Source organism: Adiantum capillus-veneris, chromosome 9 (assembly GCF_014529385.1).
Source record: "Adiantum capillus-veneris isolate H3 chromosome 9, ASM1452938v2, whole genome shotgun sequence".
NCBI classification, from domain to species: Eukaryota; Viridiplantae; Streptophyta; class Polypodiopsida; order Polypodiales; family Pteridaceae; genus Adiantum; species Adiantum capillus-veneris.
This window is the reverse complement of record NC_140939.1, coordinates 90,636,815-90,648,698: the sequence shown is the minus strand read 5'-3', so window position 1 is coordinate 90,648,698 and position 11,884 is coordinate 90,636,815. Positions and strand designations below refer to the sequence as shown.

At 44.6% G+C, this 11,884-nt stretch overlaps 1 protein-coding gene across 1 annotated transcript in view; it reads left to right on the top strand.

Annotated features, from left to right (window-relative positions):
• Positions 1-3,648, top strand: part of LOC147450793 (uncharacterized) — an 18,339-nt gene extending 14,691 nt beyond the window's left edge. The window contains exon 3 of the mRNA XM_086520964.1: positions 3,488-3,648. Within this exon, the coding sequence (XP_086377090.1) occupies positions 3,488-3,648 (161 nt within the window). The remainder of the gene's footprint in view (positions 1-3,487) is intronic.
• The last annotated feature ends 8,236 nt before the right edge of the window (positions 3,649-11,884 follow it).

Here is an 11,884-nt window from a genome sequence, read left to right as displayed (position 1 = left end):
GTGCCAAACGGCAACAGATGTGATCAAATATGAACTTTGCCTCTTCTTGGACTGTAATGTGTGTGGTGGCTACTGCTTCCACCCATCGGGTCATGTAGTCTACCTCAACTAGAATGTATAGTTTACCCGGCTGGGCCCTTTGTAAAGGACCAATCGCATCTATTCCCCACTTCTCAAACGGGCCATATGAGATGATAGGAGTCTATGGCTCATAGGTTAATGTTCGATCACTAGATACTTGACAAGCTCTACATGTTCTACACCAATGATACACATCCCTATTCAGACTAGGCCAAGAGAATCCTGCCTGTAGAATCTTCCTACTAGTAATATCTAGAGTAAAGTGATTGCCAGAAACACCATCATGGCAACTTGAGATCACCTCCGTGATTTCACTAGAGATTGGCACCCACCTAAGGATCTGGTCTTTGCCCTTGCAGTACAAGGTGTTGTTTATAAGGCGGTATCTTGTTGCCTTTTGAACAAGCCATTGTTTTTGGCCCTTGATATACCCTTTAGGACATTCTCCTATATCTAAGAAGCTAATGATATTAGGCATACCATCGCTACCCCCCTAGAAGAGGGGCAACTTCAGTTTGATTGCTCCTATGGAAACATCTTGTATTCTTTCCTTGGCTAGAGCATCTGCTCCTTGATTTTCTGCCCTAGGAACATGAAATAACTGTACTGCTTCAAAATTTCTTAAAAGATCCTTAACTTAGTGTAATTGTCCAAGCAAAACCTAATTTTTACAAACCCAAGTGCCATTTATCTGCTTTATCAAGAGCATGGCATCGCCAAACACATTTAGGCGATGAACCCCTTGCAAAACACATTGTTCTGATCCAAGAATTAGGGATACGTACTCTGTTTTTTTGTTGGAGTGGGAATGTAGTAATTATCCAATAGAGAAGACCTTTTCCTTTTGCTCATGAAAATGATGATGCCAGCTACAGCCTGGTCCACTGTTCTTTTGTAAGCTCCATCAAAGAAAAGAGAGTGAGATCCTTCTAGCTTAGGAACTTCCACCATTGGTGTCACTCTTTTGCCTTCTGTGTTGACGTTCAACTTCTTCTCATAGTGACGATGAGTAAGAATACATGCTAGACTAGCTCTGGTGGAGTTCTCCACTTGCATAGTGTAATCAAACTCTTGTAATCTAACGAGCCACTTAGAGATTCTAGATGAGACATCCATGTGCTGCATTACATACGAAAAGAATTCTTCCATTGTTAGAATTACAAAGGGTCTAGGAAATACAGAAGAGTGGAACTCTATAGTGGAAAACATCAATGCAAGCACCATGTTCTCTACTGTAGTGAATCTAGAGAAGTAGATAGGACACATGAAAGAGGTTTGGGGATCCTTTTACATTAGTACGTCCCCAAGTGTATCACTTCCTACAGTAGGGTTAACATAAATGGCTCGTCCCATCTAGGGTGTGCAATGGTGGGAAGTGAATCCAGGATCTATTTCACTTCACTAAACTGTTGCTCATTTTCTTCACTCCATAGGAAGGCATCTCCATGGGTAACTTGTTGTAAAGGGAGAACCACTTGAGAGAGCAAATGAATGAACTTGCTTAAATACCTTACCTTCTGAAGGAAAGAGATCAATTGCGTAGCTCTTGTGGGTGATGAAAAAGATACTAAAGCTTGAACCTTGCTTGGGTCAGCCTCAATTCCTTTGGCTGAAATTACATGGCCAAGAAGAGTGACCTTGCTTTCACCAATATGATACTTATCTATGTTAAGCTGGCCACCCAAGGTTTGCAACCTAGCCAGGCCATCATAGACCTTGCTCAAATGGAGGGAGCGAGAGTTCTAGATACAGAAATCATCTATGAAAACATGTATTGACTTACCAAGTATGGCTAGAAGACAAAATTTACATAGTGTTGGAATGTGGCCGGAGCGTTGGTGAGTCCAAAAGGCATCACTCTGTAAGAAAAACATCCCCATGGTGTTATGAAGGTTGTCTTTTTCTAGTCTTATTCTACAATGCTAATCTGAAAGTAGCCTGAGTAGCCATCACATATTGCGTAGCGCTCATGACCTGCTACCTCATTGAGAATCTCGTCTTGGAATGGGAGGGAAAAATGATCCCTCTTTGTTGTTGCATTGAGAGGTTTGTAGTCTATACAAACTCTCCACTTACCATTCTTCTTTTCCGTGACCACCACTAGAGAGACCCACTCTGAGTCTTCGATGGAGTAAATGAAACCTACCTATAGCAAATTCCTTACCTCTTTGAGCAATGCCTCTTGTTGAATTACCCCAAGACTTCTGCGCTTTTGCACTACAGGCTTATTTCCTTCCTTGAGTCTTATGCAGTGTTGCACCACTGTGATACTTGTGATCTTGTCATAACCATCAACGAAAAGTGTGGTGAAGTTACCTAGCATAGAGATATACTCTTCTCTCTCTTCACTAGCTAACTCACTGGAGAGCATCCGATGTAGCTTACTTGTATCCACTAAGGATTGCGTACATGATGGTCCCTCTTGGTTCTTTGGTGGTGCTTCAGACTGTGTCAATCTCTTTGGATCTCTGAGGATGACTCCCATCACCTCGATGCTATTGTCCCTCTCTTCAGTTGTTGTCGTCTCTTCTCTCGAGGTGATCAAAGAGTAACTGATAAATTCATCTTTCGATGCCTCCAAGATCATGTTGTGTTGCTTCCCAGTCTTCATGTCGGAGAATATGGGATTTCCCTTAGCATTCTTCATCTGGATATCCCAGTACTCCAGTCCTGCTTAGCCTCCATAGCCATGAGCCATGGTCTTCCAAGAATGATACGGTAGCCCTCCCCTTTGTGTGGCATGACAAAAATGTCTACCTCCACTTCCGTGTTGAATGCCTTCACTGATTGCATTCACAATGCCTACGCACTTCACTTTCACATTATTTGCCATTTTATCTCGGTAGGGTGCCGGCCTACTTACTTCTAGGCCTATATGGTGCATCATTTTCTCACTCATGATGCATATATGTGCGCCACCATCTATGTAGATGTTTGAAATGTGTTGCCCTTTTATGTGAGCATCCATGATAGTAGGATGTCGTCTAGATTCCTCCCAGAGATAGCCCAGCTATCCTTGGTCTTGACTTTCTAGTACTTACCATCTTTGTCCATTGTCTCCTCATCCTTGGTGCAAGATGGAGTAATTGGGGCCATGTTATTTTTGGACCCTGCATCAAAACATCTGGAACTAGGTCATATGCTCCTCATATGGTTAGCATACTCGCCCAACAAAAAATCCGCAATGTCAATCTTCCACCGAGGTTTAGATGCATGCTTGATAGACTCTCCTTTTCCTTCATCCTTTCCTCCCTTTGAGAGGCCTCTTCGTGCCTACCACTCTTCACTCCCATGGCATCTACTTCTTCTACTTTTCCTTTTTCTTTGTCCTTCTCTTTGACACGCTCTTCTACCTTCGCCTTTCCTTTAGCTTCAAGACTGATGACACTTACTTCTTGGTTTCCAGCAGATGGTGGAGGTTGGGGTGGAATGAGAGGTTGTGGTGGTTTGGTGGTGGTTGTACGGGCGGGCGAAGGATTGGAACCAGTGGAATTGGCTCTAGTTTCCTGGGTGGTGGTGGCCTCACCCTTGGCACAGAAATCTGATTTTGTCTTACCCCTCTATTGAAATTATGCCTTCTTGGATGAGGACAATAGTACATGCCATGTCCGTCATCTCCACATTTGTAACAATGGTAGTCCTGATTCTATCTTCACTGCCCTCTTCCTTGCTCTGAATTTTTGGTAGGTGCATGCCCTTGCTGCACCAAATGTACTGAAAATTTCTCTAAGTGGTTGGTGATTCAGTTGAGCAGGTCTTAATGATCTTCAGCCGGTTCCTAGGACTGATTCCTCTAGACGGTTTTTCCTCTTTCTTGACAGTCATGGCTTGTAGACCGTAATTTCTTATCTTTAAGATGGGCTACTTCAACTGCTACCTCATACGTAGCAAGAAACCTTTTCTTCACCTTCTCTTTAAGAACTGGCCATAAACCAGCCACAAATCGGTCTTTCTTTAGGAAATCGGGTGCCCCTTCGCCCTCCCTCAACGATGAAACCCATCGTCCCTATAGGTCCACGAACTTTGATTCATATGTTGCACATTCATCCATACCACCTTGCTTCAACTCCATCTGCAATTGCCACAATTTTTCTGATGTGGTGCCTTCTCCAAAACGCCTTAGAAATGTTGCTCTTAGTAGGGTCCACCTCTCCTTGGTGGTTTGCACCAAGGCGTTGCACCATGATCTTGCTTTCATTAACTTTTGAAAAATACGCAGACGTGAAGCATCATCATCCCTTCCAAAGACGACACATGCTATTTCAAGATTATCTAGGAAATCTGAAGCATCTTCCTCCACCTTACTCGTGAATCTTGGGAAGGAAACGTTTGCCATTGCAAGACAATAATTTTTTTAAAACTTTTTTTTTTTTTTTTTACACAAGTAGCTTAGCGGCTTATAGCAGCTTCTTACAAGGTTGGGTGGATAGATCAAAACAGGATGAAAATTGAAACATTAAAGGAGTGATGGTAATCCAACATGGGGAGGATAATGGGATTTGCGGAGCTAAGGATATCTCCTAGCGTCGCAGCACCAAACAAGAACACAATCTTCTGCACGCGTATATAGATGTACGTGCAGAAGATTGTGTTCTTGTTTGGTGTTGCGACGCTAGGAGAGATCCTTAGCTTCGCAAATCCCATTATCCTCCCCGTGTTGGAAACATTAAAGGAGTGATGGTAATCCAACACGGGGAGGATAATGGGATTTGCGGAGCTAAGGATCTCTCCTAGCGTCGCAGCACCAAACAAGAACACAATCTTCTGCACGTACATATATATATATATATATATATATATATATATATACACATGCATGCATGTGTTGTAGAAACCTAAACGAAAAAGCGGTTGGTCTTGTTATCCATGATGCACAAAGTATAGAGTACTCACTTATACCATTACCATGCCAGTGTTGACAAGTCGGCACATCCATAGGAGGTCATAGCCCTTCATAGGCTCCACCTTCCCTTCATTTCTCAGCACGTATGGAGTGATGGCGACGTGTTTGATCACTCCTAGCATTTTAGCTAGCAGCACTTGCAAGTAGTTACCGTAATCGGCTTGTTGCATGAATTCTACACCATTTAATTGTAGTTCATCTTTGGCCCACTAGGTTTCACCCGTAGTAGACAGTTTCTTCAGGATGAGTTGCACGGGGAGAGAAGGAAGTCTCTCTACCCGCCTTCCAAAGCAGCAAGGACAGTAGCCAAACCACTCCTCTCTAGGACATGGGAACCTCCTTATTACCTCCAATTCCGGGTTGTCGAAGTGAACTAGTAGCACTCGCATGTGCTCCTCAAATTGATAGGCGATCTTCCACCGCTTTACCTTGGATGAATTTCTTTCTGGGAGCCTGGACACGATTCTGCTTTTTAGAACCGAACTCGAAGCACTCATGTGGTCAGGTGTTTCTTCTTCCTTGGGGTCATGTGATTTAGGATTGGCTTAGACCTCCTTTTCCCTTGGCACAAGTAGCCCCTTTGGATCACTTAGGAGCCAAGGCAACTCTTTTATTTTTAGATTCCTTGAAGAAGAGAGGCTTTACTAACCTCTTTCCTTCCTTAATATGGATGATTTCTTCGCGGTGGACGTCGATGTAGAGGATTTTCGCTTCTCCTTTACTTCCATTGATGGCACTCATTGATAGAGTGCAGTGGGTGATGGCAATGAGAGCAGCCTGCTATGATCCCTCTGGTGGCTCTTGATTCATGGTTAGAATGAGAGATGCGAGATGGAGAACATACTTCCTGGATGTTGACGGCGGTGTATTCCGGCAGTAGCACTTCGATGAAGGCTCTTAGTGCTTCTTCAATTTCTTCCTCCTCCGGTCTCCAATTGGAGAATTCCCACAGTCACTCGTCCATGGTGGACAACGTGCATCGTTTTCAGCGTTGTAAATTGAAGGATTTCAAGAAGCCCTACTCAGTGGGGGCACTAAATGACAAGCGCAAGTGCAAGGGCAAAACAGACCCCAGAGGCCTCTATGCCAGGCCCGTTTACGTAGAACTCGTCACGGGGAGTGAACAGGGGGCACCACCTAGCTTTGAGCGGCTAGGACGTGGACAATAGCGATTCAAATAACACTAACACATCAGATTGCAGGAGAGAGAGAGAGAGAGAGAGAGAGAGAGAGAGAGAGAGATGGAGACGTGGACGGAGGAGATGAAACCCCTTTGGAATGTGAGGGCAAACTTGTTTCAAGATGGTATTTATGAAACCCTTCGTTTCGAGGAAATGGAGACCGCACACACACACACACACACACACAGACTATATTGCATTCTCTAGGGAAATTCATGTGTGCGAAGATCCTACTCCTGTGCATAGTGACCCTTGGAGTCAGTGTGTGTGTGCATGACTTCTCTTTCAAGTGCTGACCCCCCTAATAGTGACCTCTCTGTGCTCTTTTATAGGTGCAGGCTGCATTAGTTTAGTATAAACTAATTAGGTTTAGGGCCCTAAGCTGGAGAGACAAAGCAGGCAGCCAAGTTCCAGATGGTTGAGTGGTGCTTTGTTTTGGAAGAAATAAGAAAATGATATTCTCCTAGGTGAGCCTTTGTGACCATCACCTAGAGAGAGGTGGAATATACAAATGTTTTTTTTTAACAAAGTTTGGCTTGGAAAATGAAAAGAAAATTACCCTACGGATGTTTACTGAGGAAGTGTATTGTGGATGGGATGCCGACGAATTGCAGGCTTTACTGGTGCGTTCATGTAGCGCACTCGTCAATTTATGTGCCGGCTGGGGCATGCCTTCCGTATCATTCTTTGATTTGCTATCGCCATCGAGTGTTTTTTCTTTGGTCCTTCTTCGTTTGTCGATGCGTTGATGTTCATTTTCTTTTAATTCTTCCTTCTTGTGTGTGTGTGCTTGTGAGTGTGTGTGTGTGTGTGTGTGTGTGTGTGTGTGTGTATGGAAAGAGAGAGAGAGAGAGAGAGGGCTGAATTTTTTTCGCCTTCTTTGACAGAGAGAGAGAGAGAGAGAGAGAGAGAGAGAGAGAGAGAGAGAGAGTTGTGAGGGTGAGTGTGTGTGTGCATGTGTGTATGTACATGTATGTGTTTGTGAATGTGTATGTGTGTGTATGTGTATGGAAAGAGAGAGAGAGAGGGCTGAATTTCCCCCTTGCTGACACAGAACGAGAGAGAGAGAGAGAGAGAGAGAGAGAGAGAGAGAGAGATGGTGAGGTGTGTGTGTATGTGTGTGTGTTTGTTAAGAGAGGGAGAGAGAGAGAGAGAGAGAGAGAGACTATTTTCGCCTTGGATAATGGATGAGAGAGAGATGTATATATGGCGTTTTGGCTGATGATGAACGAGAGAGAGAGAGAGAGAGAGAGAGAGAGAGAGAGAGAGAGGGTGGTGCTAAGCAAGAGAGAGAGAGAGAGGGTCGTGCCAAGGGTGGCAACCCCTTTGTGAGCGCAAGGACAAGGGAGGGGGGTGGTGGCAGCAACCTGCAACAAAAAACACTTATTTATTTATTTATTTATTTTTATAATGCTCCCCCTCTTTGGGGTTAGTGCCCACGGCCGAAGCTTTCGAAAGCCGGCCATCATTGCAAGTCTATGTGATTGCATTTGGAGAGACACCCTCTCTTTGCATCCACCAAAAACAGCCCATCGCTTCTCAATCAATGCATTCCAAGCGACGGCATCCCGGACCGGAAGCTCCTCAGGCACTTTTTGTGCTTTATAAAGTGCACCATATTTGGCATACATGTCAGCAAACCAGTGCCTCTCTCTCTCTCTCTCTCTCTCTCTCTCTCTCTCTCTCTCTCTCTCTCTCTCTCTCTCTCTCTCTCTCTCTCTCTCGCTCTCTCTCTAATAACAGGTCTTGAAGTTCAACTCCTCGTCGGCCAGATCTTTAAGGTCTCTTGGGATAGTTTCCTACGACGTTAAAACTCTCTTCTTCTTCTTCTTCTTCTTCTTCTTTTGTGTGTGTGCGTGCACGCACGTGTGTGTGTGTGTGTGTGCGCGTGCGCGCGTGTGGAAGAGAGAAGCTAGCTACCCATCTGTGTGTGTGTGTGTGTGTGTGTGTGTGTGTGTGTGTGTGTGTAAAGGAGGCAACTGTGAGTCGGCTCGCCTACCCACTCTGTCACGTCGTGCAAGGCACACTGGCCTAAAACGTTGTCGGGTCAAGAAGCAACTGCCTACACATGGGCAAGGCAAGGGACCGGACTCTCTCTCTCTCTCTCTCTCTCTCTCTCTCTCTCTCTCTCTCACACACACACACACACACACACACACACACACACACACACACACACTGCGACTTCTCTCACACACACACTGCGACTGCTCTCACGTCGATACTGAGTCGGTTCTCCTGTCCACTGTCACGTCGCGCAGGGCACACTGGCCTGAAAGGCTATCGAAGGAAGCAGCTGCCTACACGTGGGCGAGGGAAGGGGCCGGAATCCCTCCCCGCTTTATGATAGTATAGATTGGAAAAAAAGTACCTTCTTTTTTCATGAACCTTAACCGGTTTTAAAATCAAATAAAAATTTCTCTCAGTTAAGTGTAAATTTGTCATTGACATGAATTACAACACAGTACCCTCTTGTACGGTTCAGCTCACAATATGATACACTTACATACCTACAACTAGATATTATGTAGTCCTAAAAAAATTTATACCTTTTATCGTGATTCCAAATGCTATCACTTGGGTTCCATAAAATCTAAACCCTCTTGTTGTGTTCAGCTCACAATATGATAGATACACTTACACACCTAAATGCTATCACTTGGGTTCCATATATGCACTCGATTCATAAAATCTAAACCGCAAACCTCAACAAAGTTTGAAGAGACTGAAAATGCAAAGAAAAAGAACTAAAATTAGATGGTTGGAAAGTAGAAGGATGACATGAACTTCCTAAGTACATGACAGTCCCCAGCCACCCACCCGAAGAAGAAAAGACGAGGAAGAGGCCAGGTCTCACGAAAACATCACTGCAGCCCTGATTAATGTTTCAATCTCCAATATGTGCGTTAACATCTCAACATCAAGGACGTGAAGACTCAGCGTCTCCTCTCAACGTCTCCTTTCCTTGCATGTCGGTACTCTGTAATTTGCATCTCTCGGATCTCTCTCATCGGTTGAATCTTCCTACGACGTTAGAACCCCTCTTCAGCTTCTCCACCCTGGTTGAATATATTATAGCTGAGCGCTCTCCTTCTCTGTGATCTCGTTCTCTCTCTAGTCCCCCCAATGGCGACCTCCATTGCGCCCTCAGAATCAGGTAGCTGCATGATTAGGAACCGATTCCTGGAAGCAGAAAATCTTCCTCTAGCTGCTGTTAATGCGGTCGTTAACGTCGCGCACCTGCAAACCAGAAGGAGCATCAATGCTATACTAAGAGCAACTGCCGTCGACGCAGTATATTGTGATCGTCAGCAGCAGCTGGTGCCGAGGCCGCGCCATGGCGCAGCCAGTGACCTGCATGCAGGCGGGTCGACTTGGCACGAACATCAGCAGCTTCCGCATGGACTTGATGCCGCGCTGCTGCCCCGCCACGTGGCGCTGGTGTACGATGGACACAATCGATGGCGAAAGGAGAGAGGGGTGTCCAGGTAGGTGGCCTACGAGCGGCCGCGCTTGGAATTCGATTGTGAAGGCGTCAGCGGTCTCCGCTTTAATCACCACCTTCTTCTTCTCCACCGAGAACTGGGGCCGCCCTTAGGTACTCACCTTACAAGGCACTGGTCACGCGATGCATAGTTATCAGTTACTTTTCGAAAATGAATGTGCCTCTTGCATGGTCTTATTTGTCTTGGGTGATGGTCATGACAGCATAGGATGACCATGCAAAACCAAAGTCAATGAGTAGTCATGTGCAATCGGATTCGCACAACGTGTTAGAAGTTGCAGGTCCTTTGGACTGCATAGCTAGTAGACTGGACCATAGTGTGTAGTTGGGGCCCATATTGCACCTGTGGGAGAAGGCCCCATCTTTGCAAGCCACACTACATGTGATAGTGCTAACTGTAAAAACTTCAATAAGCTGGCCCCAATTAATACTTATGTCCAAATATCTTATGGAACTACGCTGAAAGTGGCATTAATTGCAGAACCCCAAAGCATACTTCTATTATGTTGTAGGACTTTTCTCATCTGACCAAAATAAAGGCATGGTTTTGAGGAAAAGTATCTGATAACTATGCCTCATGTGAATACCCCCTTGCATGCAAATATGCAAGACTCGTGTAACCACCCCCTTATGTGCAACTTTGGAAGTATTCTTGTAACTATTCCAATTTTGATATAGTTGCACCTTGAGATCTAGACTCAGTATATCACAATACGTATAAGAGAGAGATCAATAATTTAAGGTTAATATTGAACATGAGCAATGGTGGAGTAAGGTTAAGGTTTCTGCTCTGTTCCGTTTCGGTTGCTCTGGTCTATTTCAGCTTGCTAGGAAGGTTGCTCTATTCGGGTGGGCGTGGAGGTTGAGGTGTGTAAATGTGAGTAGCGGGTGGGGTTATCCGATCCTAAGCCCAGTTTGAAGCTTTTGAGCTAGAGAGAGCACTGGTGGTGGCTGGAGGCAGGTGGTAGAGACCTGCATTGTCATTCACAAGTGAGCTTAGGGTGTTTGGCTCTCATATCCAAGCTTGTTGACGCTACTGTGACGATGATTATAATCGCTTCTTGGTTTGAAATTATAATCGCTCTTCAACAACGCTTATTATCGTGTTTTCTTTTCACACACTCGGGGGGTTCACTGTTCAGTACCCCTCTATATAACGTGCGTTCAGGGGTATTATAAAAGCCCCCCGGGAGTCCACTATGTGAAAATTGCATGTAACACATACAAACAAGAGGTATTTAAATAATCCCTTACCTGTATATGTTCAAGTATTATATGTACCCTTTATGTATGCTTTTCTGTAGAAAAACTAGCCCTCATTTATGAAAATTTTCACTTTCTCAATTTAAAAACCCTTTATGTAAGTACATTTTTTTGTAACTGTACATAATTATAACTCCCTTATTTTGTTCGCACGTGCTATCTTACATATTTCCTAGTGGACGTCCCAGGTAAAAACCCCTCTTTTAACATGTCTGAATGAATAAAATGACCCCTTATTTTAGGAAATTTTTCCAAAATTGAATATAAAAATCCCTTATTATAATGTATCTAGATCTCTGTTAAATTGCCTAATTTTTTTGCATTTTAAAACCCCTCTTTTCGAACTCATGTTATACATTAACTTGATTACATAGTGCAACCTCCGAGTTCACACATTTGGGGGGGGGGGGATCTTCACACACTACAAGAGGCTCTTCACATTAGCGACGCTCACACAGCGACGCTCAAAAAAAAAATTCCCGGCGTCGCTATGAGCGTCGCAAATTTACAAAGAAATTTGCGACGCTCATAGCGACGCTTATAGCGACGCTCATAGCGACGCCAGCTGGGGTAAAAAAAATAACCGAGCGCGCCCAAAAACTCAGATCTCAGATCTGAGTTTTTCGGCGCCCTCAAGCAAAGAGCAGGTAACGCTCTCCCTCACTCTCTCTCTCTCTCTCTCTCTCTCTCTCTCTCTCTCTCTCTTTTTCTTTTACACACACACACACACACACACACACACACACGAGGAGAGGAAGGAGAGCCAGGTATGCTCCTTCCCTCTCCTCATTCTCATGTTCCCTTCCCCTCTTTCTCTCTCCCTCGCTCTCTCTCTCACACACACACACATACACACACACATATAGTGTTTTTGAGAGAGAGAGAGAGAGAGAGAGAGAGAGAGAGAGAGAGCGAGAGAGAGTGCAAAAACGCACACACATACATAAACAA